Raw genomic sequence first — 27,223 nt, forward strand, 5'->3', positions numbered from 1 at the left:
CAGACATGGGGGCAAATCTGGGTGGTGCTGAAGAGAGAAGCGGCGTGAGGGGGGGGGGGGGCAGTGTGAAGGAGGTGGGCGGGGCCGTTAGTGAGGAAGCGTGGTCTTGGCTCGACGCAAGCGCAAAAGGCAGTTCTATCACGTGACGAAGCGGCGAGAGGGGGCGGGGCGGGGCGGGGCGGGTCCGCGGAGGTAGGCGGGGCAGAGGGAGGAGGAGGAGGCGGGAGAGTTGTGTCACGTGAGGCAGTCCAGCGTGAGGGGAGGAGCCACGAAGCGGGCGGTGGCTGTGGGGCGGAGTCGGCGGCAGGAGGAGCGGGGGTATGTCTGTCACGTGACGCAGTCGCGAGGGGGAGGAGTCACGAAGCGGGCGGGGTTTATGGGCGGGATCGACTGGAGGAGGCGTGGTTCGGCGACAACGCAAGCGCAGAGGGAGTGGAGCTGTCACGTGACGCAGCAGACAGCGCTCGAGCGCCTTTGCGGCCTGGCGGGAGAGGCTGAGGGACAGACCCGGGGGTGGCAGCAGCAGTAGGGCGCAGAGAAAGGGGCTGCATTCCTCCGCTGCCATGTGGAAAGGTAGCCAACCACCCACCAGGTTCGTGTATTGTTTAAGTAGTGTAGCTGTCCTGTGATGAGGTGGGAGGGAGGAGCTGTTGTTTATTGGAAAGGGAAAGTGACTCTGACACTAACACCTGGGGAGGGAGTTATTGACAACTCCTGTCTGAAATTCCCTCATCAAGTTTCTCTTCCTTTTGTGCTCTTGGTTGAGGTTTTGAAATGCCAGAGTGAATGGCTCAGTATTGCATCCCAGCTGGTGATGGTGCCAGTCCAGAGCAACTTTACACCAGGATTTTTTAAACTCCCCATTTAATTTAAAAATCCCCCCCCCCCAAATACATTCCTCCCTTCTCTTGCCCCTTTCTGTGGCCTTGCAGAGTCCGTGGACCATGTCTATGTTTTGTGTCCCAGGTTGCACTCCCTTTTTGTTTTCCTGAAGAACCTTTTATTGATGTTTTGTTTGCGCTTCAGTCCCACGCTCCTGATCGACGGGCACCCCCTCCCTAGGTGGGGAGAGGGGTGGGTCAGGGTGGTGACCTCCTCGTGAACCTGGGCCTGGTGAAACACGCCATTAACAGGTCCAGGCAATGGGCAATTGACGGGGTCATCCATCCTGACTGCCCCTCTACCGTGGCTACGTTTGCGGCCAGGTGTCCCTGCAGAGGGAGCATGCGGTGTCCATGGGTGCAGTTGACGCCTTCTGTGCCCGTTGGGCACCGCAGGGGTTGGGGTGCTTTATCAACCCTAATAATCACATTATGATTTGATGTTTTCAAGTTTCCTTTGTACTTTGATTTTGTTTGGGCTGTTCCCCCTCCTTTTGGGGAGCTGCCCCTTTCACTTTATCCTTGAGTTAATTTGAGTTGATTTATTTGGTTGGGCCAAAAAGAGGCATTCCTTCCTTCTTCACATTTACAACGTTGGACTCATTGGGCGGCACAGTGGTTAGCACTGCTGCCTCACAGCACCAGGGACCCGGGTTCGATTCCTGGCTTGGGGTCACTGTCTGTGCAGAGTCTGCACGTTTTCCCTGTGTCTGCGTGGGTTTCCTCCTCTGTTTTGAAAGACGTGCTGGTTAGGGTGCATTGACCCGAACAGGCGCCGGACGGTGGCGACTAGGGGAATTTCACAGTGACTTCATTGCAGTGTTTAATGTAAGCCTTACTTGTGACTAATAAATAAACTTTACTCAGCAAGCCCCCACTCCTGACACAATCCGGGCTGCTGAAACTCCCGGTGCATTACTGAAGGAGGGCTGCACTGTCAGAGCTGCCGTCTAAAGTTTATTTATTAGTTGCAAGTAGTCTTGCGTTAACCCTGCAATGAAGTTACTGTGAAAATCCCCCAGTCGTCACACTCCAGTGCCTGTTCGGGTACACTGAGGGAGAATTTATCATGGCCGATGTACCTAACCAGCACGTCTTTGGGATTGTGGGAGGAAACCGAAGCACCCGGAGGAAGCCCACTCAGACACAGGGAGAACGTGCAAACTCCTCACAGACAGTGACCCAAGCTGGGAATTGAACCCGGGTCCCTGGTGCTGTGAGGCAGCAGTGCTAACCACCGTGCCACCCCTTTTGAATGAGATGTTAAACTCTTTGACTTGATTTATTATTATAGAATCCCCACAGTACAGAAGGAGGCCATTTGGCCCATTGAGTCTGTACTGACCACAATCCCACCCAGGCCCTATTCCTGTAACCCCACACATTTACCCTAGCTAGTCCCCCTGACGCTAAGGGTCAATTTAGCATGATGTGGAGATGCCAATTTAGCATGGCCAGTCAACCTAACCCACACATCTTTAGACTGTGGGAGGAAACTGGAACACCCAGAGGCAACCCACGCAGACATGGGGAGAATGTGCAAACTCCGCACTGACAATGACCTGAAGCTGGAATTGAACCTAGGTCCCTTGTCACATATATTGGGACACAGCGAAAAGTGTTGTTTCTTGTGATGCTATACAGACCATTCATTGAGTACATAGGGGGGAAGAAAAGGAGAGGGTGCAGAATATAATATTACAGTCATAGCTAGGATGTAGAAAAAATCAGCTTAATATAAGGTAGGTCCATTCAGAAGTCTGATGGCAGCAGGGAAGAAGCTGTTCTTGAGTCAGTTCTTGACTCGGCCCTCACAGGTGAATGTAAAATGTCCCATTTCCAAAAACAGTAAGGGGAGCTCTCTCTGATGTCTTGCCCACCACCCCAGCCAACCGACATCATTAAAAGCAGAAAATGCTGGAAAGTCTCAGCTCTGACGCAGGGGCATCCTGACACGAAACGTTGGCTCTGTTCTCTCTCCACAGACGCTGTCAGACCTGAAAGCTTCCAGCGTTTTCTGTTTCAGTTTCCAGCATCTGCAGCATTTTGTCACCTTCACTAAAAACAGATTGCCTGGTATTATCGCGTTACTCTCCATGTAAATTGTCTGCTGTGTTTCCTACTTAACAACAGTAGCTACACTTCAGAAAATACTTCATTGGCTGTAAAGTGTTTTGGGATGACATTCAGGTGTAAAAGGTGCTATATAAATTCAAGCATGTAGATTTCTAATGGAAACTATGTAATGAAACTATTGCGCACTCACCAAGTGCCTCTGTTGGGAGAGGGTGTGATGGTATGATCCTAGTTTACATGCATTCGTTTTACAAATTTACAGTGCAAAAGTTTGATTGGGAATATAGGCAGGTGTAAAATTAACATATTAAATATTGTGTTAAAATTAAAGCTAATAATATCTATATCATGATTCAGTACAGAGTACATTTACACTAAAGCACTGACTTCATCAGCCGGAGCATTGAGTATAAAAGTTGGCAAGTTATCTTGTAGCTGTATAGAACTTTGGTCAGGCCACATTTGGGATGTTGCATGCAGTCCCGGTCACCACACCATACACCAGAAGATAACTGATGCTTTAGAGAGGGTTGCAAAGAGGGTTTACCATGATGTTGCCTGGTTTAAAGGGTTTTAGGTACGAGGAGAGATTGGATAACTCGGATTGTTTTCACTGGAAAGGCGGAGGCTAAGGAGCAATCTGATAGAGGTCTACAAAATTGAGAGGCATAGATAGGATGGATAGTCAAGAGGCTTTTTCCCAGGTTGTTGATGTCAACTACAAGAGGGCACAGATTCAAGATGAGAGGGGGAAAGTTTAGGGGTGACTTGCGGGGAATGTTTTTTGCACAGAGGGTGGTGGGTGCCTGGGGGACACGGTGGAGGTGGTGGAAGTGGGCAAATTAGCAACATTCAAGGCCTATCTTGATAGACCCATCAATGGGAGGCGAACAGAGGGGTAGAAACTGCGTATTGGCATAGGCTTGGTGGGCTAAAGGGCCTGTTACTGTGCTGTATTGTTCTTTGATCCTTGTGTCAGTAATTGGTTGAAGAATCATATATATCCTACAGTGCAGAAGGAGGCCATTCGGCCCATCGAGGCTGCACCCACCACAATCCCACCCAGGCCCTATTCCTCCTTTTCTTCCCCCCTATGTACTCAATGAATGGTCTGTATAGCATCACAAGAAACAACACTTTTCGCTGTGTCCCAATATACGTGACAAGGGACCTAGGTTCAATTCCAGCTTCAGGTCATTGTCAGTGCGGAGTTTGCACATTCGCCCCCCGTGTTTGTGTGGGTTGCCTCTGGGTGTTCCAGTTTCCTCCCCACATATTTACCCTGCTAATCCCCCTGACACTAGGGTCAATTTTAGCATAGCCAATCCACCTAACCCACACATCTTTGGGCTGTGGGAGGAAACCGGAGCACCCGGAGGAAACCCACGCGGAGAACGTGCAGACTCCACACACAGTGACCCAAGCCGGGGAATCGAATCCGGGACCCTGGCGCTGTGAGGCAGCAGTGCTAACCACTGTGCCGCCCTAAAGAGATGTTAACCAAGTTTCTGTGGGCACCTGGTACTGGCTGGAGTTGGGATGTAGGTTCCTTGTATTTGAGTGTAAATTACTTGTACAGGTTGGCAACTTGACTGTGGTCGACACACAGCTACGCCACGTGCCACATGCACTTTTTTTTTGCAGGAGACCAAGCCTAGCAGCCAAGAGCAGGAGACCTGGCTGGTAATTCCAACCAGCTCGGAGACAGAAAGGAACGGAGACTGCTTTTAGTAACCCTAAAAAGTGACCACGATTGGTTAACTCAGGAGCAGTCAGGGTTTAGACCTGGAACTTTCCTGATCTTTGGGACCTGGACACTACGTCTGGCTCCTCAGCCGTTAGGAATGCACCCCGTCTGCAAGGAATAATGACGCAGCTTCTCAAAATCATCTGCTTTAGAATTATTTTACCATCTGTAAAGCCATCCCTTTCTTTCACCCGCCGCTCACCCTTGACTTGGAATTGTGCGTCACTGAGATGGAAAGGCGGCACAGTAGCACAGTGGTTAGCACTGCTGCTTCACAGCTCCAGGGACCTGGGTTCGATTCCCGGCTTGGGTCACTGTCTGTGTGGAGTTTGCACATTCTCCTCGTGTCTGCGTGGGTTTCCTCCGGGTGCTCCGGTTTCCTCCCACAGTCCAAAGATGTGCGGGTTAGGTTGATTGGCCATGCTAAAATTGCCCTTAGTGTCCTGAGATGCGTAGGTTAGAGGGATTAGTGGGTAAAATATGTAGGGGTATGGGGGTAGGGCCTGGGTGGGCTTGGGGTCGGTGCAGACCCGATGGGCCGAATGGCCTCTTTCTGTGCTGTAGGGTTTCTATGATTCTATGAAAGCCCCAGAAAGGTTTTGAGCTTTGGATATATTAAAATCCAACTGTTCCGTCAGTTTTGCCTGGCTACTTGCCATCTCGTGTTAAGTTATTTGTGGGCTGACGAGAATTGATTTGATTGCTAGTGATTTCCCCATATTGTCACCAAAATAGCATATAACTTAAGATCAAAGAATAACCCTCACAAAGGCCATTCGGTCCATCATTCCTGTGCCCACTCTTTGACAGAGCTATCCAATTCGTCTCGGTTCCCAGACTGTTTCGCCCTACATGCTTTTCTTTTCCAAGTATATATCTCATTCCCTTGGACAGTTACCACTGAGTCTGATTTCACAACTTTTTAAGGCAGCACATTCCAGATAGTCAGTGTTAAAATCTCCCGTGCTCCGCCCTGCCTTTTTTGCTTAATCTCTTTTATCTATCCCCCTGGTTACTGATCCATCTGCCAGTGGAAACAGTTTCTGCTATATACTCTATGAAAACCTGTTATAATTTTGACCATCTCTCTCAAATCTAAGAACATGAAAACAGCTGGAGGCCATTTAGCCCCTTGAGCCTGTTTTGTCATTCAGTGAGATCATAGCTGATCTATGACCTCCCCTCCATACAAGGGCCTTTGCCCCATATCCCTGAATATCTTTGGTTAACAAAAATCTATCAATCTCATTTTTAAAACTTGCTGTTTGTGGAAGAGAGGCCCTTCCCTTAAATTTCTCCGCTTGAAGGAGAATGATCCCAGTTTATCCTTTCTTTTCCATATTACTGACATAGAACATAGAACATTACAACGCAGTACAGGCCCTTCGGCCCTCAATGTTGTGCCGACCAGTGAAACCAATCTAAAGCCCCTCTAACCTACACTATTCCAATATCATCCATATGTTTATCCAATAACCATTTGAATGCTCTTAATGTTGACGAGTCCACTACTGCTGCAGGCAGGGCATTCCACGCCTTTACTACTCTCTGAGTAAAGAACCTACCTCTAACATCTGTCCTATATCTCTCACCCCTCAATTTAAAGCTATGTCCCCTCGTGCTAGCCATCATCCTCATACTTGTTACCATGTCAGCAAACTGTCCCCTGCCAACCCCTCTGGGTGACACGGTGCACTGCTGCCTCACAGCTTCAAGGATCCGAGTTCAATTCTGGCCTCTGGTCGCTGTCTGTGTGGAGTTTGCCTGTTCTTCCCCGTGTCTGCGAGGATTTCCTCCGCGCGCTCCAGTTTCCTCCCACATTCCAGAGACGTGCAGGCTAGGCGGATTGGCCATGCTAAATTGCCCTGAGTGTCAGGGGGATTAGCAGAGTAAACAGGTGGGGTTACAGGGATGGGGCCTGGGTGGGATTGTTGTCGATGCAGGCTCGATGGGCTGAATGTCCTCCTTGTGCACTGTAGGGATTCTAGGTTTTCTCCCCGGAGCCAGGCAAATTTCTGTCTTGTGTGAACTGTACGAACCACTGCCTTCATTTGTGCTTAAGCCTGACTGCTCTTCGGGCTAGATCTGTTCGCAAAACAATAGCTCTTTATTCTTTCTCTCAATGCAGTTCCCTGAGTGTGAAAGCAAAGGTATCACAGTGACTTGCAGCCGTCATGGTTGTGCCCCCCATTGATACACCCACTCCTCCCAGCATGGTAGCAGATGTGGTTTTCGTTATCGAGGGCACAGCAAACCTTGGGCCGTACTTTGAGTCCCTCCGGAAGCATTACATCCTGCCAGCAATCGAGTAAGTGGAACCTGTGATTACCCGAGTCAGACCAGGTCAACTAAAGTCTAATGCATGGGTACTGCAGCCAAGCAGTTACGGCATTGTGCCGACACCCTCGAGGCCCTGAATTCAAAGCCAACTGGTTCATTATTATCCTTCAGGAAGGGAAGTTTGTCATCACTATCCAGTCATGGGCGGCACGGTAGCACAGTGGTTAGCACTGCTGCCTCACAGCTCCAGGGACCTGGGTTCGATTCCCGGCTTGGGTCACTGTCTGTGTGGAGTTTGCACATTCTCCTCGTGTCTGCGTGGGTTTTCTCCGGGTGCTCCGGTTTCCTCCCACAGTCCAAAGATGTGCGGGTTAGGTTGATTGGCTGTGCTAAAATTGCCCCTTAGTGTCCTGAGATGTGTAGGCTAGAGGGATTAGCGGGTAAATATGTAGGGATATGGGGATAGGGCCTGGGTGGGATTGTGGTCGGTGCAGACTCGATGGGCCAAATAGTCTCTTTCTGCACTGTAGGGTTTCTATGATCCTATGCCTGTTTGTGACTCTGGTTTGACAGGATGGTGTTAACGCCCAGTGCCCTCAAAACAGCCACAATCAAAGCTTGTGATGGTATTGTTTGTAAAGTTCATTCATTCGTCACAAGTAAGGCTTACTCAGCAATTAAGTTGCTGTGAAATTCCCCTAGTCGCCACACTCCGGCGCCTGTTTGGGTCAATGCACCCTAACCAGCATGTCTTTCAGACTGTGGGAGGAAACCGGAGTACCAGGAGGAAACCCACACAGACACGGGGAGAATGTGCAAACGCTGCACAGAGAGTGACCCAAGCCGGGAATCGAACCCGGGTCCCTGGCGTATGAAGTAGCAGTGCTAACCACTGTGCCGCGTTTTGTCACGGGTGAAACTGAGCTTCATAGAGATGCAAAAGCCAAGAAAGCGATATTAGGAGGATTTTTCCCTTCATTCACTGGATGTGAGCATCGCTGGCTGGTCCAGCGTTTGTTGCCCATCCCTAACTGACTTGCTGGGGCCATTTCAGAAGGCAGAAACAACCATGTATTGCTGTGGACCTGGAGTCGCATGTAGGCCACGCCAGGTGAGGACGGTAGATTTCTTTCCGGACATTAGTGAACCAGGTGGGTTTTTATGACAATCAGCAATGGTTTCATGACCATTATTAGACTTTTAACTCTTAGATTTTTATTGGGTTCAAATTTGCTGTGGTGGGATTCGAACCTGGGTCCCCAGAGCATTACCCTGGGTCACTGGATTACTAGTCCAGTGATTGGATTCTAGTCCATTGAGTACGCTCAATGCAACCACCTCCCCATGTAGTCAAACAGATCGGTAATCTTCAAGGCAGTGACCTTTCTTCCGTGAGTTATTGCTTCAAAACAAGTCCAGACTGAGGGAAGTGATGGTTGGTTTTGTGATCTCCAGTTAAGTGGAACTGAATCACGTAGCATGGGAGGAAGCCATTTGACCCATTGTGCCAGTGCTTCCTCTTTGGAAGAACTAATTTGTCCCATTTCTGTGCACTTTTCCCATAGCCCTGTAATTTCCACTTATCCTGCCAGCATAGGTTATTCCTCTTCAAAATGTGTTGCAGAGAGTATTGATCACATATCAATCAATAATGAGTTGTGTCTCTTTCTTTTTTTTTGCAGGTATTTTAATGGCGGTCCTCCAGCAGAAACAGACTTTGGTGGTGATGTATGTTAGCGTCATAGAGTCATAGAGATTTACAGCACGGAAACAGGCCCAACTTGCCCATGCCGCCCTTTTTTTTAAACCCCTAAACTAATCCCAATTGCCCGCATTTGGCCCATATCCCTCTATACCTATCTTATCCATGTACCTATCTAAATGCTTTTTAAAAGACAAAATTGTACCTGCCTCTACAACTACCTCTGGCAGCTTGTTCCAGACACTCACCACCCTGTGTGAAAAGATTGCCCCTCTGGACCCTTTTGTATCTCTCCCCTCTCACCTTAAACCTATGCCCTCTAGTTTTAGACTCCCCTACCTTTGGGAAAAGACATTGACTATCTAGCTGATCTGTGCCCCTCATTATTTTATAGACCTCTATAAGATCACCCCTCAGCCTCCTACGCTCCAGAGAAAAAAGTCCCAGTCTATCCAGCCTCTCCTTATAACTCAAACCAGCAAGTCCCGGTAGCATCCTAGTAAATCTTTTCTGCACTCTTTCTAGTTTAATAATCTCCTTTCTATAATAGGGTGACCAAGTGTGGCCTTACCAATGTCTTGTACAACCTCAACATTGAGCTTGTTGAGTGTTTCTTTGTTGTGTTTGCGTGAACCCCTGAGGTGCTCTTTTAAGTTCTGGCAATGCCTTAAGCTTGTTATTAAATTGTTCTTTTCAAAAAAAAAGGGAAAATCCTAGGCCAAAGGATTGAGCATGGGGCAGTGTCTCGCAACCAATGCTGTTCATCTCAGCAATCATCTTGTGTGGCACTGATTGTTACCCAGCTACCTGCACGTGTAAGAATGTTCCTGGAGCCAGCTGACTTCTTGCAGTTGAGAAAAGATTTATACGCTAGCCAAAGGTGTGTCAACACTGAGGATGACACTGCTGATACAGAAATAGTCATCCTGAAACGCTACACAATGTCATCAGTGAACGGCCCGTTGAGAATAGAAGTAATGCATACATGGCAGGAGAATTATAGGGATGGTGTGTGTGTGCATCTGTGCTTTCACCCCAAGAGGGTTTTGTTTACTTTCTTGTTCTCTTGCTGTCGAGTTTTATTTAATTTGAACATGGTTATGAAATAAAAAGACAATAAGCAGGCAGCAAGGCCATGTGTATTAGATGAGCCGCAATCTAATTGAATAAAAAAACATTTTCACAGAAGAATCACAGAATCCCTACAGAGGAGGAGGAGGCCATTTGGCCCATCGAGCCTGCTCTGACAATCCCACCCAGGCCCTACCTCTTAACCCCATGTATTTACCCTGCTCGTCCCCCTGATACTAAGGGGTAATTTTGCAAGGCCGATCAAACTAACCCTCACATCTTTGGAGTGTGGGAGAAAACAAGAGCACCCGGAGGAAACCCACGCAGATAGGGGGAGATCGTGCAGATTCTGCACAGACAGTGACCCAAACCGGGAATCGAACCCGGGTCCCTGGCGCTGTGAGGCAGCAGTGCTAACCACTGCGCCGCCGTAAATCAAAGTGGGTAATGTCTTTTCTCTCTCAACCAATCTTTCTTTTCCTCCCTTTATTTTTCTCGGTGCCTAATTTGTCATTGAATTCACCCAGTGTAATTTTCACTTCTTTCTCAGCCCCTTTACTGTGAATTGTGTTTCATTCTTCACACTGGCTAAGCAGAGTTGCTTCCCCTGCTTGCTTGGGTTTCGAGGTTCCCTGATTCTGGATATAAATTGTCCCATTGGTAAGACGCAGCATGGGTTCATGAAGGGAAGGTCATGTTTGACTAATTTGGTGGAATTCTTTGAGAACATTACATGTGCAGTGGACAATGGGGAACCTGTGGATGTGGTGTATCTGGATTTCCAGAAGGCATTTGACAAGGTGCCGCACCAAAGACAGAAGACAAAGACACATAAGATAAAAGTGCACGATGTTACGGGTAATGTATTAGCATGGGTAGAGGATTGGTTAACTAACAGAAAGCAAAGAGTGTGGGTAAATGGGTGTTTTTCTGGTTGGCGATCAGTGACTAGTGGTGTGCCTCAGGGATCAGTGTTGGGACTGCAGTTGTTTACGATTTACATAGATGATTTGGAGTTGGGGAGCAAGTATAATGTGTCAAAATTCGCAGATGACACTAAGATGAGTGGCAGAGCAAAGTGTGCAGAGGATGCTGGAAGCCTGCAAAGGAATATAGATAGTCTACGTGAGTGGGCGAGGGTCTGGCAGATGGAGTACAATGTTGGTAAATGTGAGGTCATCCATTTTGGTAGGAATAACAGCAAAATGGACTAATATTGAAATGGTAAAAAATTGCAGCATGCTGCTGTGCAGAGGGACCAGGGTGTCCTTGTACAGGAATCTCGGAGTTGGTTTGCAGGTGCAGCAGGCAATTAAGAAGGCAAATGGAATTTTGTCCTTCATTGCTAGAGGGGTGGAGTTTAAAAACAGCAAGGTTATGTTGCAGCTGCATAAGGTGCTGGTGAGGCCACACCTGGAGTACTGTGTACAGTTTTGGTCTCCTTACCTGAGAAAGGATATACTGGCACTGGAGGGGGTGCAGAGGAGATTCACTAGGTTGATTCCGGAGTTGCGAGAGTTGGCTTATGAGGAGAGACTGAGTAGACTGGGGCTATACTCATTGGAATGAAGGGAGATCTTATAGAAACATATAAGATTATGAAGGGAATAGATAAGATAGAAGCAGGGAAGTTGTTTCCACTGGTGGGTGAAACTAGAACTCGGGGAGCATGGTCTCAAAATAAGGGGGAGCAGATTTAGGACTGAGTTGAGGAGGAACTTCTTCACACACAGGGTTGTGAATCTGTGGAATTCCCTGCCCAGTGAAGCAGTTGAGGCTACCTCATTGAATGTTTTTAAGGCCAGGATAGATACATTTTTGAACAGTAAAGGAATTAAGGGTTAGGTAAGCTGAGTCCACGAAAAGATCAGCCATGATCTGAATGGCGGAGCAGGCTCAAGGGGCCAGATGGCCTACTCCTGCTCCTAGTTCTTATTCTCTCGCTGCAATGTTATCGGCTCGCATTTTCAGCTGCTAATTTTTACAAGTCCAAAATGTGGAAGTCTAGCTCGTGGCAGGTGGGGTTAAATGCCCTGCTACAGTGAAATCTGGCCCAATATTACACCCAACTCTGGGTACCCCACTGACCTGCCAGGCCTTGAGCACCGTCACTCTTTACACTGGTTCACAGTATAACTGAGGTGCATTAGTATTGATTTTTTTTCCCTTACTAAATTATATTTTCTTCCCTCAGTATGGAGGCACACAATACAGTTTAGTTGTGTTCAACACTGTGGATTGCGCCCCGGAATCGTATGTGCAATGTCACGCACCCACCAGCAGCGCCTATGAGTTTGTCACCTGGCTTGACAGTATCCAGTAAGTAAAGAACATTTTGTATGTAGTCCTTCATTGGGTATTGCTGAGGGAACTTTGTTTGCACGCTGGTACAGCGGTTAGCATTGCTGCCTCACAAAGCCAGGCACCCAGATTTGATTCTGTCCTTGGGTGACTGTGTGGAGTTTGCATGTTTCCCCCTATGTCTGCGTGGGTTCCCTCCGTGTGCTCTGGTTCCCTCCCACACTTCAAAGACGTGTAGGTTAGGGGTATTGGCCATGCTAAATTGCCCCTTAGTATCCCAAGGCATGTAAGTTAGGTGGATTAGCCATGCTAAATTGCTCCTTGGTGTCGGGGGGATTAGCAGGGTAAATACGTGGGGTTACGGGGGTAGGGCTCAGGTGGGATTGTGGACGGTGCAGAATTGATAGGCCGACCGGCCACCTCTGCACTGTAGGGATTCTATGGAAGATTGATGTTGAGGTTTTGGAGAGGATATTTACTCAGATATTAGGAATGAGGGCTTTAATGACTTTGAGCAGACAAGACAATCTAGTTTCTTTTTATATGATCGTTTGTTGGAAATGAGTGTTGCTGGCAAGACCCAGTAAGTAGTCTCCAACAGGTTTATTTGGTAGCATGAACTTTCGGAGCTATACCATAGAGTGTCTATATATGCCCTGTTTGTGAACCGAACTCTTCACTCACCTGATGAAGGGGCGACGCTCCGAAAGCTCGTGCTACCAAATAATCCTGTTGGACTTTAATCTGATGTTGTGAGACTAATTACTGTGCCTACCCCAGTCCTACGCCGGCAACTCCACATCATGGCTGGCAAGACTGGCATTTATTGCCCAGCCTCAACTTGTCTTTGGAAACAGGAGATATTTGGTTATGGAGAGGTTTGGCTGTAAGGTCTGATTCGGTGCGTATGACTGTGATAGGCTGTTGCTTTCCTCAGTGAAGATTAATGGGAGAGTGAAGATTAATGGGCGATTTAATAGAGGTGTTCAGAATTATGAAGGGTTTTGAGAGAGTCCAGCTACTAATTAAAGACACTGGCAAAAGAACACAGCAAAATGCGTCTTTAATGCAGCAAGTTATGATGATCTGGGATGCATTAAGTTTAAGTTTATTTATTAGTGTGACAAGTAGGTTTACATTAACACTGCAATGAAGTTGGTGTGAAAACCCGGAGCACCCGGAGGAAACCCACGCAGACGTGGGGAGAATGTGCAGGGATTTATCCAAGGATTCTCTGGGAGGCAAGAGAAGTGATTGCAGAGCCTCTGGCTCTGATCTTCAGGTCGTCGTTGGCCTCTGGTATAGTACCAGAAGATTGGAGGTTAGCGAATGTTGTCCCATTGTTTAAGAAGGGGAACAGAGACTTCCCCGGGAATTATAGACCGGTGAGTCTCACTTCTGTTGTCGGCAAGATGTTGGAAAAAATTATAAGGGATAGGATTTATAGTTATTTGGAGAGTAATGAATTGATAGGTGATAGTCAGCATGGTTTTGTGGCAGGTAGGTCGTGCCTTACTAACCTTATTGAGTTTTTTGAGAAAGTGACCAAGGAGGTGGATGGGGACAAGGCAGTGGACGTGGTATATATGGATTTTAGTAAGGCGTTTGATAAGGTTCACCATGGTAGGCTTCTGCAGAAAATGCAGATGTATGGGATTGGGGGTGATCTAGGAAATTGGATCAGGAATTGGTTAGCGGATAGGAAACAGAGGGTGGTGGTTGATAGTAAATATTCATCATGGCGTGCGGTTACAAGTGGTGTACCTCAGGGATCTGTTTTGGGGCCACTGCTGTTTGTAATATTTATTAATGATCTGGATGAGGGTATAGTTGGGTGGATTAGCAAATTTGCTGATGACACCAAAGTCGGTGGTGTGGTAGACAGTGAGGAAGGGTGTCGTAGTTTGCAGGAAGACTTAGACAGGTTGCAAAGTTGGGCCGAGAGGTGGCGGATGGAGTTTAATGCGGAGAAGTGTGAGGTAATTCACTTTGGTAGGAATAACAGATGTGTTGAGTATAGGGCTAACGGGAGGACTTTGAATAGTGTGGAGGAGCAGAGGGATCTAGGTGTATGTGTGCATAGATCCCTGAAAGTTGGGAATCAAGTAGATAAGGTTGTTAAGAAGGCATATGGTGTCTTGGCGTTTATTGGTAGGGGGATTGAATTTAGGAGTCGTAGCGTTATGTTGCAACTGTACACAACTCTGGTGCGGCCGCACTTGGAGTACTGTGTGCAGTTCTGGTCCCCACATTACAGGAAGGATGTGGAGGCTTTGGAGAGGGTGCAGAGGAGGTTTACCAGGATGTTGCCTGGTATGGAGGGGAGATCCTATGAGGAGAGGCTGAGGGATTTGGGATTGTTTTCGCTGGAAAGGCGGCGGCTAAGAGGGGATCTTATTGAAACATATAAGATGATTAGAGGTTTAGCTAGGGTGGATAGTGATAGCCTTTTTCCTCTGATGGAGAAATCCAGCACGAGGGGGCATGGCTTTAAATTGAGGGGGGGTAGTTATAGAACCGATGTCAGGGGTAGGTTCTTTACCCAGAGGGTGGTGAGGGATTGGAATGCCCTGCCAGCATCAGTTGTAAATGCGCCTAGTTTGGGGGCGTTTAAGAGATCCGTAGATAGGTTCATGGACGAAAAGAAATTGGTTTAGGTTGGAGGGTCACAGTTTTTTTTTAACTGGTCGGTGCAACATCGTGGGCCGAAGGGCCTGTTCTGCGCTGTAATGTTCTATGTTCTATGTTCCGCACAGACAGTGACGCAAGCCGGGAATTGAACCCGGGTCCCTGGCGCTGTGAGGCAGGGACCCGGGTACCATCAGTACTTGTGTCAGCAAGTACTGATGGTAATATTTTCTTTCTGGAGTGACTGGCCTCTTGTCCACTAAAACGTTTCTGTTAAAACATTAATTGACGTGAATCAACCTGATTTGGGGTGGGCACAAAGGTTAGCACTGCTGCCTCACAGCGCCAGGGACCCGGGTTCAATTTCGTCCTCTGGTCACTGTGTGGAGTTTGCACGTCCTCCCCGTGTCTGCGTGGGTTTCCTCCGGGTGCTCTGGTTTCCTCCCACAGTCCAAAGATGTGCAGGTTCGGTGGATTGGCCATGCTAAAACTACCCCTTTAGTATCAGGGGGATTAAATACGTAGGGCCTGGGTGGGATTGTTGTTGGTGTAGGCTCAACAGGCCGAGTGGCCTCCTGCACTGTAGGGATTCTATGATTTCAAGGAAAGAATTTCATTTCTGTAGCACCTTTTGGGAGGATCACCCAGGGCACAATTTACACCACTTTTGAAGTGCAGTCATTGTTGTAGCCAATTTATAGAACATAGAACAGTACAGCACAGAACAGGCCCTTTGGCCCACGATATTGTGCCGAGCTTTATCTGAAACCAAGATCAAGCTATCCCACTCCCTATCATCCTGGTGTGCTCCATGTGCCTATCCAATAACCGCTTAACTGTTCCTAAAGTGTCCACTATCACTGCAGGCAGTCCATTCCACATCCCAACCACTCCCTGCGTAAAGAACCTACCTCTGATATCCTTCCTATATCTCCCACCATGAACCCTATAGTTATGCCCCCTTGTAATAGCTCCATCCACCCGAGGAAATAGTCTTTGAATGTTCACTCTATCTATCCCCTTCATCATTTTATAAACCTCTATTAAGTCTCCCCTCAGCCTCCTCCGTTCCAGAGAGAACAGCCCTAGCTCCCTCAACCTTTCCTCATAAGACCTACCCTCCACATAATTTGTGCAGAGTGAGCTCCTGCTAACAGTTTTAAAGTTTATGTTTTAGTGTCACAAGTAGGCTTACGTTAACACAGCAATGAAGTTACTGTGAAACTAGTTGCCACACTCCGGCACCTGTTCGGGTACACTGAGGGAGAATTCAGCATGGCCAATACACCTAACTAGCACGTCTTTCAGACTGTGGGAGGAAACCGGAGCACCCGGAGGAAACCCATGCAGACGTGGGGAGAACGTGCAGACTCCACACAGATAGTGACGCAAGCCGGGAATTGAACCCGGGTTCCCTGGCGCTGAGGCAGCAATGCTAACCACCGTGCGAGTAATTAAGATGTTTTTGTGCTATCGATTGAGGGGTAATTATTGGCCCAGGCTACCTGGGTTATCTCCGCTGCCACTCTCAAACAGTGCCAGCTGTTCCTTCGATCTACCTTTCATGGCCAACTGGGAGCTGCGTTTTAATGTCTCATCCGAAGCCAGGCGCTGTATACAGTGCTGCACTTCCTCAGAACCCCACTGGTTGTCAGCCTAGATTATTTTTATTCCATTCCCTCTGACTCAGAGACGGGAGCACTTCCAGCTGAGCCAATGCTGACAGCTTTCATTGTGACAGTCTCAATGTGCCTGGTAAACACCAGCCAGTTTCTGGTTGGGTGGTAATTGAGAATGTTGGCCATAGCCATGAATCTGATTTCATTTCACAATCTTGTGATGAAGACGATTATTCTGCAAGCTTGTTTTTAAAAAAAAAACAAAAGTTGCTCATTTATTAGCAAAGTGAAGAGCGCAAAGTTAACTTAGCGAACACTAAGAAAACAATTTAAGCACCTTTGCTCATTTAAATCTGGAAAAAATATAAAGTAATCTGTTGGAGGTTCGATGTAGGATGAGTTTGAGTTATAAGGAGAGGCTGGATTGACTGGGACTTTTTTCTCTGGAATGTAGGAGGCTTAGGGGTGATCTATAGAGGTCTATAAAATAATGAGGGACATCAATCAGCTAGATAGTCAATATCTTTTCCCAAAGGTAGGATGTGGAAGCTTTGGAGAGAGTGCAAAGGAGATTTACCAGGATGCTGCCTGGTTTGGAGGGTAGGTCTTATGAGGAAAGGTTGAGGGAACTGGGGCTTTTCTCTTTAGAGCGGAGGAGGCTGAGGGGAGACTTAATAGAGGTTTATAAGATGATGAGGGGGATAGATAGAGTGGACGTTCAGAGACTATTTCCTCGGGTGGATGTAGCTGTTACTAGGGGGCATAACTATAAGGTTCATGGTGGGAGATATAGGAGGGATGTCCGAGGTAGGTTCTTTACTCGGAGTGGTTGGGGTCTGGAATGGACTGCCTGCTGTGATAGTGGAGTCGGACACTTTAGGAACTTTCAAGCAGTTATTGGATAGGCACATGGAGCACACCAGAATGATAGGGAGTGGGATAGCTTGATCTTGGTTTTGGACAAAGCTCGGCACAACATCGAGGGCCGAAGGGCCTGTACTGTGCTGTACTGTTCTATGTTCTAGATGGTCAATATCTTTTCCCAAAGGTAGGGGAGTCTAAAGCTAGAGGGCATAGGTTTAAGGTGATAGAAAAGGGTCCAGAGGGGCAATTCTTTCACACACAACGTGGTGAGTGTCTCGAACGAGCTGCCAGCGGTGGTAGTAGAGGCGGGTACAATCTTTTGTCTTTTAAAAAGCGTTTAGACAGTTACATGGGTAAGATGGGTGTAGAGGGATATGGGCCAAATGCGGGCAACTGGGACTAGCTTAGTGGTTAAAAACAAAGGGGCGGCATGGACAAGTTGGGCCGAAGGGCCTGTTTCCATGCTGTAAACCTCTATGACTCTGTGAGAATGGAAAAGTGTTCACTGTGCATGACTCAACACACCAGGGGATCATAATAAAAGTTTGGAGTTAAAGGGAGAAGTCAGGCAGAAAATGTGCACCCAAAGGCTAATGAACCAGTGGAATACTAAAGAAGATAAACAATGATTGTTAAATGGGCTCTGGTCGAAACTGTGGATTTGAGAGAGATGAGATTGAGTGGGTTTGTACAGGTTCTGTGAAGCTATGATGAAAGGGTAGGCTTAATTTCCACATTCCCCCTCCAAAAATCCTTGAGAGCTATTTTTCATCAAAATAATCTGTTTTGTGTCCTCAGGTTCATGGGGGGTGGAGGGGAGAGCTGCAGTTTGATTGCGGAGGGACTCAGCACGGCACTGCAGCTCTTCGATGACTTCAAGAAAATGCGCGAGCAGATGTAAGATTTTTTAAAAGTCTTATTTTGTTTTGAAGTTTCGATTTGATGTTTTGAAAGTTATCGTTCTTGGAACAGCACCGTGGGGCGCTGTGACAAGTCATGGATCTGTGCCGGCTGTTCTTGTGCTGAGAGGTCTAGAAGTCTTTTCTAGTTCACAATGGTAATGATGGGACAATAGAAAGACTTGCAATTTATATAGCACCTTTCACCTCGGGACGTTCACAAGCGGTTTATCGCCAAGTACTCTTGAAAGTTCGGATGCTGTTGTATTGAAATGTGGCAGCAGATTTGTGCACAGCAAGATCCCACAAACATTAACATAATAAATGACCTGTTTTTAGTGGTGTTTGTTGACCAGGACACCTGGGAGGGTTTTGAAATTTTGGCATGGGGTCTTATACATCCATTTGAAAGGGCTAGCAAGACCCTCCCATTAATGTCTCTTCCAAAAGATGGCATGAGCGTGGGAGCTGCTTGAAGGATATATTGGCCACGGAGGGAACGCCGCTTAGGTTTGCCAAAATGATAGGTGAACCCCGAGGGTTAAATGACAGAGAGGAGAGATTCTCTCAAACTAAAGTTGTGTCCCTCGGAATTTGATTGAAGTTTTCAAATTTTAACGAGAGTAGAGAGGGTGGATTGGGAGGAACAACTGCCGTTAGAGGAGTTTAGGACTGGGGGCATAGCCTAAAAATTAGCGTGTGTAGTCACTTTTTGGGCACTGGAATCTAACCAGACTAAAACGTAACCAAGTGCTATGCTAGGCTCTGCTCTTCACAAATTGATTGTAAAATTAAAGCTTATTTATTAGTCACAAGTAAGGCTTACATTAATTTTTGATTTGATTTATTATTGTCACATGTAGAAACATACAGTGAAAAGTATTGTTTCTTGCGCGCTATACAGACAACGCATACCGTTCATAGAGAAGGAAAGGAGAGGGCGCAGAATGTAGTGTTACAGTCATAGCTAGGGTGTAGAGAAAGATCAACTTAATGCGAGGTAGGTCCATTCAAAAGTCTGACAGCAGCAGGGAAGAAGCTGTTCTTGAGTCGGTTGGTACGTGACCTCAGACTTTTGTATCCTTTTTCCCGAAGGAAGAAGGTGAAAGAGAGAATGTCCGGGGTGGGTGGGGTCCTTGATTATGCCGGCTGCTTTGCCGAGGCAGCGGGAAGTGTAGACAGAGTCAATGGATGGGAGGCTGCTTTGCGTGATTAACACTGCAATGAAGTTACTGTGAGATTCCCCTAGTTGCCACAGTCAGGCGCCTGTTTGGGTCAATGCACCCTAACCAGCACGTCTTTCGCTGGGGGTGAATCAAATGGCTTGTTAATAACAGGTTGGAACAAATGTAGCGTTAGTGGACTGAGATAGCCGGATTGGAATACAGATTTGATTGGATCTTTGTACTATTGTCCTTTCTCTCTTTCAGTGGGCAGACTCACAAAGTTTGCGTTTTGATCTGCAACTCTCCTCCGTACCTACTACCGGCTGTGGAGAGCACCACGTACTCTGGCTTCACGACTGATAATCTGGTGCAGATGATTGGAGATGTGAGTGTTTTCACCGGCTAGTGCGCAGCTGAAGAATTATGGGCACTGGGGAGGTGGCAGTATGGTGATCTAAATTGGGAAAGGGATCTTCCTGAGATGACTGTGGAATACGTCTTGTTAATCGAACAAAACATTGCCAGTTGTTCCTGAAATGTACCCAGCTGTGGCTTTTAATATTGCTTCACATTTATGGTTTCTCATTCTCAGACATATTTAATCCCCCAGATTCTGGACTACCTGAGAGAAACCTTTATCTAGGATGCCACGGTGGCACAGAGGGGGTTAGCATTGTTGCCTCACAGCACCAGGGACCTGGGTTCGATTCCAGCTTTGGGTGACTGTGTGCGAGGAGTTGGCACATTCTCCCCGTGTCTGCGTGGGTTTCCTCCGGGTGCTTCGGTTTCCTCCCACAGTCCAAAGATGTATAGGTTAGGGGGATTGGCCATGCTAAATTGCCCCTTGGTGGCCAAAGATGTGTAGGTTAGGGTGGATTAGCCATACTAAATTGCCCCATAGTGTCCAAAGATGTGTAGGTTAGGTGGATTGGCCATGCTAAATTGCCCCTTGGTGATCAAAGATGTGTAGGTTAGGGTGGATTAGCCATACTAAATTGCCCCATAGTGTCCAAAGATGTGTAGGTTAGGTGGATTGGCCATGCTAAATGTGTGAGGTTAAAGGGATGGTGTGTGGGAGAGGGCCTAGGTAAGATACTCTCAGAATCGGTACAGACTTGATGGGCCGAATGGCCTCCTTCTGCGCTGGGATTCTATGATTCTATAAGCTTGGTTATTTCCTCCTGCATAAGCTCATGAATGCGAAAGACCAAGAGTGAAAGTGTGGAAATTAACAAATTGCTGACTCCTTTTGGTAAAGCAGCCTGGTGTAACCCCAGTTGTGGTTAGTAAAGGGAAGGTGTAAGAATGCTTTAAGCACTTGGTCTACCTGTGACAATGCTTGAAATTATAGAAGCGCAGGTTAGCTATTCAGGTTCAGATAAACTCGCAAATTAGCCAGAAAGACCTCAAAGGTCTTTGGAAGAAAAGCAAGCAAGATTTGTATGGTGTCTATCTGAGTTTTCAACCATGCAATAATTCCATTCCCCAAACACATTGACCTTCTAAGGTAGATCTGACATGGCATCAGGGCCAAATGGCTGCCTCCTGTTCTATATCAATTCTGTGACTATTTCTGTTTTAAAGCTGCAGACACTTTGGTAGAGGGAAAGGGAGAAGTTTCCCAGGCGCCATTCACCCCTGCCACTCCCAACTAATCTTCCTATGTGAGGCTGGATAGTGAGAACAAGGGAACTGTTCTGTGCTTGGGGGTGGGGGGAATAAGCGGCAAGCTTGAATCATAGAATCCCTACAGTGCAGGAGGCCATTCAGTCCATCGAGTCTGCACCGGCCGCAACCCCACCCAGGCCCTATTCCCGTAACCCCGCACATTTATCCTGCTAATCTCTCCTACACTAGGGTCAATTTAGCATGGCCAATCCACCTAACCTGCGCATCTTTGGACTGTGGGTGGAAACCGGAGCACCCGGAGGAAGCCCACGCACTCACGGGGGATAATGTGCAAACTCCACACAGACAGTGATCCTGCTCCCATCTGCTATCCACACACCGCACTTGCTGGGTGCATTAGATGGTCACCAGCAGAAACCCTGATTTTTTTTTTTTCCCTCTCTTTTTGTATATCTGGGTGTTAAGACCTGATGCACGGCTTTGGCTAAGATAAGTTAATTCCTATGTCTTGGGTGTGACATTATTTTTCCCACTTTAAATCTTGAACCCCCTGTATCTATTCGAGCCCAATAACCATCATATCATGTAGAGAATCATAGAATCACTGCAGTGCAGAAGGAGGCCATTCAGCCTATCGAGCCTGCACCGGCAAAAATCCCACCCAAGCCCTATTCCCATAACCCCATGTATTTATCCTGCTAATTCCTCTGGCACTAGGGGGCAATTTAGCGTGGCCAATTCACCTAACCTGCACATCTTTGAACTGTGGGAGGAAACCGGAGCACCCGGAGGAAACCCACACAGACACGAGGAGAACGTGCAAACTCCACACAGACAGTCATCCGAGGCCGGAATTGAACCTTGAAACCGCGAGGCAGGAGTGCTAATAACTGTGCCACCCCCGTGCCACCCATGCTAAATTGTCCTTTAGTGTCCCAAGATGTGTAGGCTAAATGGATTAGCCATGCTAAATGTATGGGGCTACTGGGATAGGGTGGGAGAGAGGGCCTGGGTAATATGCTCTGTCAGAGAGTCGGTGCAAACTCGATGGGCTGGATAGCCTCCTTCTGCACTGTAGGGGATTCTACATCAGTTTAGTGAACAAATCCTTCTAATAGGGCCTCTTAACAAACGTCCTCGAGATAATGTAATTTATAAAAATGCTTAGGGAATCAGAAACACAAAGGGACTTGGGAGTCATTGTTCAAGATTCTCTTAAGGTTAATGTGCAGGTTCAGTTGGCAGTTAGGAAGGCAAATGCAATGTTAGCATTCACGTCGAGAGGGTTAGAATACAAGAGCAGGGATGTACTTCTGAGGCTGTATGTGACTCTGGTCAGACCCCATTTGGAGTATTGTGAACAGTTTTGGACCTCACATCTAAGGAAGGATGTGCTGGCCTTGGAAAGGGTCCAGAGGAGGTTCACAAGAATGATCCCTGGAATGAAGAGCTTGTCCTATGAGGAACGGTTGAGGACTCTGGGTCTGTACTCGTTGGAGTTTAGAAGGATGAGGGGGGATCTTATTGAAACTTACAGGAGACTGCGAGGCCTGGATAGAGTGGACGTGGAGAGGATGTTTCCACTAGTAGGAAAAACTAGAACCAGAGGGCACAACCTCAGGCTAAAGGGACAATCCTTTAAAACAGAGATGAGGAGGAATTTCTTCAGCCAGAGAGTGGCGAATCTGTGGAACTCTTTGCCACAGAAGGCTGCGGAGGCCAGGTCATTGAGTGTCTTTAAGACAGAGGTAGATAGGTTCTTGGTTAATAAGGGGATCAGGGGTTATGGAGAAAAGGCAGGAGAGTGGGGGTGAGAAAAATATCAGCCATGATTGAATGGCGGAGCAGACTCGATGGGCCGAGTGGCCTAATTCTGCTCCTACATCTTATGGTCTTATGTTTTGTGATGGAGAATTGTATACAAGTTTGGTTCCTTGTGTAGTTAAGATAGAGTTGTCTATTTTCCTGCTACTCACCATCTCATTACTTCTGGTTTTAACATGTTGTATCATGTGTTTCTTCTGCAGAGGGGGATCCATTTCTCCGTGGTGTCGCCTCGTAAGCTGCCCGCTTTACGTGTACTCTTCGAAAAAGCTGCTCTGGGCAACGTCGTGGAGACTCCACTTAAGGACTACAGTCAGGACCCACGCCACATGATAATGATCCGGGGAATGGTGCTTCCAGGTGAGTACTGCAGCACCATCGTTCCTGTCCCTGGCTCCCTGTAGTCTGTTGCCCAAGCCACCATGTCGGGCTAGCTAGCTATCAAAACCAGAAAATGTGCACTGTAACCCTTGGAAGTCCAGGGCATCAGCAAGAGAAACAGCTACATTTACATAAAGCCTTCTCGGGATCTCAAACATCCTAAAATGCCTTACAGTCTGTGAAGTGGCCAACTGTTATGATGCAAACTGACATCAAAAACGATAGGGGAGAAGACGAGATGGAAGATTCCCTCTTTTTCCACTGCTCCCCGTCCCCTCTGAAAGCATAGTTCCTCTGGGCTTCAGACACTCCCCGATAGTGGTCATTTTCGTGTGTGAATCTTGGTGGTGGACGTTAGCAAGATACCCAATAAGGGAGAGCACCACAGTCGGCGGCCCATCCTGTCCTCACCAGGCACCTATGTTTTCCAGCAACGGCCAATGGGTTCCCATCGTAGGATGGCAAGATTATTCTTGGTGGAGGAATCCGATCGGAGTCTGCGACTATATGTGCCCCTTTTCCACACAAGCGGACATCCCACCAGGGATCATTAGATAGTAATCCGGTGGAGACCTGTGGCGATCTCAGTCGAGCCCCAGCCTAGATGAGCTAAGCTAGTCTGTGCTGAATTAATTCATCTCAGCCGGGTTGGCAGTGAGGTCGTTCAGTGCAGATCAAGTCGGGTAGAGGGAAAGGCAGCAAGGGGCTGGGTGAAGGTGCAGCCAAGCGACACCGCAAAATGCTCCACGGCAGCATCCAGGGCATCACTAAGCTGGCCATTCGCAGCCAGGCTCACCACGGGGAGGGTCAAGCGCATTTCCGAGCTGATCTCCGAGGAGGTTTGCGGAATCCTGAAAGTTTTCCTGGAAAATGTCATTGGAGGGACCTCTAACCTACACTGAACACCCCAAGCACAAAACAGTGATGGCCGTGGACTTACTGTGAGAGCTGAAGTGTCAGGGACGGCCCCTCTATAGCTTTGGTGGTTGAAGATAATTTTAAGAACTTTCGCATAGACTAGGGATATTTCCTGTCGGCATGGCTCACTGCTGAGCTATTGGGAAAAGTCATTAAGGCACAAAGGAGGCTATTCTGCCCATCAAATCCATGCCAGCCCACAGTAAAGTATGTTTCTTATAAATGTGAAAATCAGCTTGCCGTAATGCTGCAGTGTAAACTCCTGCAGTGGTTGCAGGAATGTCTTTGGAGAAAACTTTTGCCCATGCTCCAAGTCTAATTTTAGAAAAGAAAACTTGCATAATTTCAGATTTTAAACCCTTTTTGCCAATAAGGAGTGGCCTCCCTTTTAAAAGCTGGGTCTGGATAGTGAGAATAATGGCACTCTCTCTGAATCATCCCTCCTTTATTTACAGGTCTTGAGCACTCGATAAATGTAATTGGTTTGAACACACTTCTCTCATTGGTGTGGGGGGCCTGTATTTAAATCCAGTTCTGGATTTGGATGGGTCAGTTTGGTCAGTTGTGTTGGACCTTAGTCTCAGTTGCATTGGCACAGTGGTTAGCACTGCTGCCTCACAGCGCCAGGGACCCGGGTTCAATTCCAGCCTCGGGTAACCGTCTGTGTGGAGTTTGCACATTCTCCCCGTGCTCTGGTTTCCTCCCACAGTGTGAAAGATGTGCAGGTTAGGTGGATTGACCATGCTAAATTGCCCCTTCGTGACAAGGGGATTAGGGCAAATGCGTGGGGATAGGGCCTGGGTGGGATTGTGGTCAGTGCAGACCCGATGGGCCAAATGGCCTCTTTCGGCACTGAAGGATTCTATGGTTTACTACATCTGGCTTCAGAAGTAAAGGGGGCAAACATCAGCCTGGATTGCTGCTCTTGATCATTATCAAAATGACCTTGGCTTGGAGGGAGGGCAGTGCAGATTTACCAGAATGATAGCTGGATTCCGCAGTTTAAGTTATGGGAAGAACTGGAGTGGTGTTCGCTGCAATTTAGAAGGTGACTTGATAGAAGCTTTCAAGATATTGAGGGGAAACTGATAGGGTAGATTGAGAGAAACTATTTAGGCTGGTTTTGGAGTCTAGAACTGGGGACATTTCCTTCAAGCTCAATCTTTTCAGCAGCAAAGATAGAAAACACTTCAACAAACAAACGGTGATAAGAATGTGTGGCATTCTCTTCTGTAAAATTGATGCCAGGTCATTTGTTAATTTTAAATCTTGAGCTTGATGGACTTTAGTTAACCAAAGGTATTCGGGGACATGCAGCAAAGGTATATGTATGGAGGTTGGTTACAGATTAGTCATAATATCATTAGAATCATAGAATCCCTACAGTGCAGAAGGAGGCCATTCGGCCCATCGAGTCTGCACCGACCACAATCCCACCCAGGCCCTATTCCTGTAACCCTCATATTTACCCTGCTAATCCCGTGACAGTTAGCATGGCTAATCAACTTAACCCATACATCTTTGAATGGTGAAACTGGCCCAAAGGCCGAAAAGCTTGAAGTTTATTAATGTTACAATTAGGCTTAGATTCACACTGTAATGAAGCTACTGTGAAAATCCCCTAGTCGCCGCATTCCGGCGCCTGTTCGGGTACACTGAGGGAGAATTTAGCACGGCCAATATACCTCACCAGCACGTCTTTCGGACTGTGGGAGGAAACCGGAGCACCCGGAGGAAACCCACGCAGACTCGGAAAGAATGTGCAGACTCCGCACAGACAGTGACCCAAGCCGGGAATCAAACCCGGATCCCTGGCCATGTGAGGCAGCAGTGCGAAATACTGTGCCACCGTGCCACCCCAAGGCCTCCTGTTCTTTTGTTCCTACCTCTGTTGAAATGTGTGGATAGGTGAACATGCTGCTGGGCTCAGCACTGGATTTGCCCTGCAGTTAAATATCCTGTTGAAGGTTGTTTGAGTAATAGTGTCTAAACTGAGGTACTGGAAGATATTCTGCATCAGTGAAGTAACATTTCTGCAGGAGAGCCGGGTATTAAAAAGAGAAAGTAACTGTTTATGTTGCACTCGGTCCCCTCAGCACCACCACATTAATATTCGTAACTTTGGATCAGTGTAAAAATGCATACTTGCTGCCGTTCTTGACCTGTTTTGTGCCCCGTAGGTGGAGGAACAGTTGCAGCGAATACAATACCACAGAAGCCAGCTCCGCCGCAGCCACAACCATCAGCACAGCAACAACCGAGCCTGTTGTCGAGTCAACCACAGACACCCCAGCTATCGCAATCACAGCCACCATCACAGTCCCAGGCAATACCTTCAGTCTCACAGCCATACCAGGTAAATGCGCTTAACCTTTAGAATCACCCAAGAGCTGATTACTTTCTCCAGACCGGCCTCCAACACATCTCCACCATCTCTGACATAAATTAGAGTCTTAACATAAGAACATAAGAAATAGGAGCAGGAGTAGGCCATCTAGCCCCTCGAGCCTGCCCCACCATTCAATAAGATCATGGCTGATCTGAAGTGGATCAGTTCCACTTACCCGCCTGATCCCTATAACCCCTAATTCCCTTACCGATCAGGAATCCATCTATCCGTGATTTAAACATATTCAACGAGGTAGCCTCCACCACTTCAGTGGGCAGAGAATTCCAGAGATTCACCACCCTCTGAGAGAAGAAGTTCCTCCTCAACTCTGTCCTAAACTGACCCCCCTTTATTTTGAGGCTGTGCCCTCTAGTTCTAGCTTCCTTTCTAAGTGGAAAGAATCTCTCCACCTCTACCCTATCCAGCCCCTTCATTATCTTATAGGTCCCTATAAGATCCCCCCCTCAGCCTTCTAAATTCCAACAAATACAAACCCAATCTGCTCAGTCTCTCCTCATAATCAACACCCCTCATCTCTGGTATCAACCTGGTGAACCTTCTCTGCACTCCCTCCAAGGCCAATATATCCTTCTGCAAATAAGGGCACCAATACTGCACACAGTATTCCAGCTGTGGCCTCACCAATGCCCTGTACAGATGCAGCAAGACATCTCTACTTTTATATTCTATCCCCCTTGCGATATAGGCCAACATCCCATTTGCCGCCTTCCTGCATGATCTGTGACAACTGGCGAGCAAGATAAATTGATGTTGCTGAGGAGACAACGGAGGTGGGTCACAGAGACATGGGGGGGATTGGAACACACAAAGATGAGAATTTTAAAACA

General features: G+C 47.5%; 1 protein-coding gene across 7 annotated transcripts in view; it reads left to right on the top strand.

The window, feature by feature from the left end:
* The first annotated feature begins 388 nt into the window (after nt 1-388).
* Nucleotides 389-27,223, top strand: part of med25 (mediator complex subunit 25) — a 62,294-nt gene continuing 35,459 nt past the window's right edge. For all 7 annotated transcript variants that reach the window (XM_078237243.1, XM_078237244.1, XM_078237246.1 and 4 more), the window contains exons 1-8: nt 389-592; nt 6,833-7,012; nt 8,667-8,712; nt 11,952-12,076; nt 17,968-18,066; nt 19,499-19,619; nt 22,891-23,047; nt 26,167-26,342. In XM_078237243.1, the coding sequence (XP_078093369.1) occupies nt 6,879-7,012; nt 8,667-8,712; nt 11,952-12,076; nt 17,968-18,066; nt 19,499-19,619; nt 22,891-23,047; nt 26,167-26,342 (858 nt within the window). In that variant the 5' untranslated portion in view covers nt 389-592; nt 6,833-6,878. The remainder of the gene's footprint in view (nt 593-6,832; nt 7,013-8,666; nt 8,713-11,951; nt 12,077-17,967; nt 18,067-19,498; nt 19,620-22,890; nt 23,048-26,166; nt 26,343-27,223) is intronic.

Source organism: Mustelus asterias, chromosome 21, assembly GCF_964213995.1.
Source record: "Mustelus asterias chromosome 21, sMusAst1.hap1.1, whole genome shotgun sequence".
Classification (NCBI taxonomy): domain Eukaryota; kingdom Metazoa; phylum Chordata; class Chondrichthyes; order Carcharhiniformes; family Triakidae; genus Mustelus; species Mustelus asterias.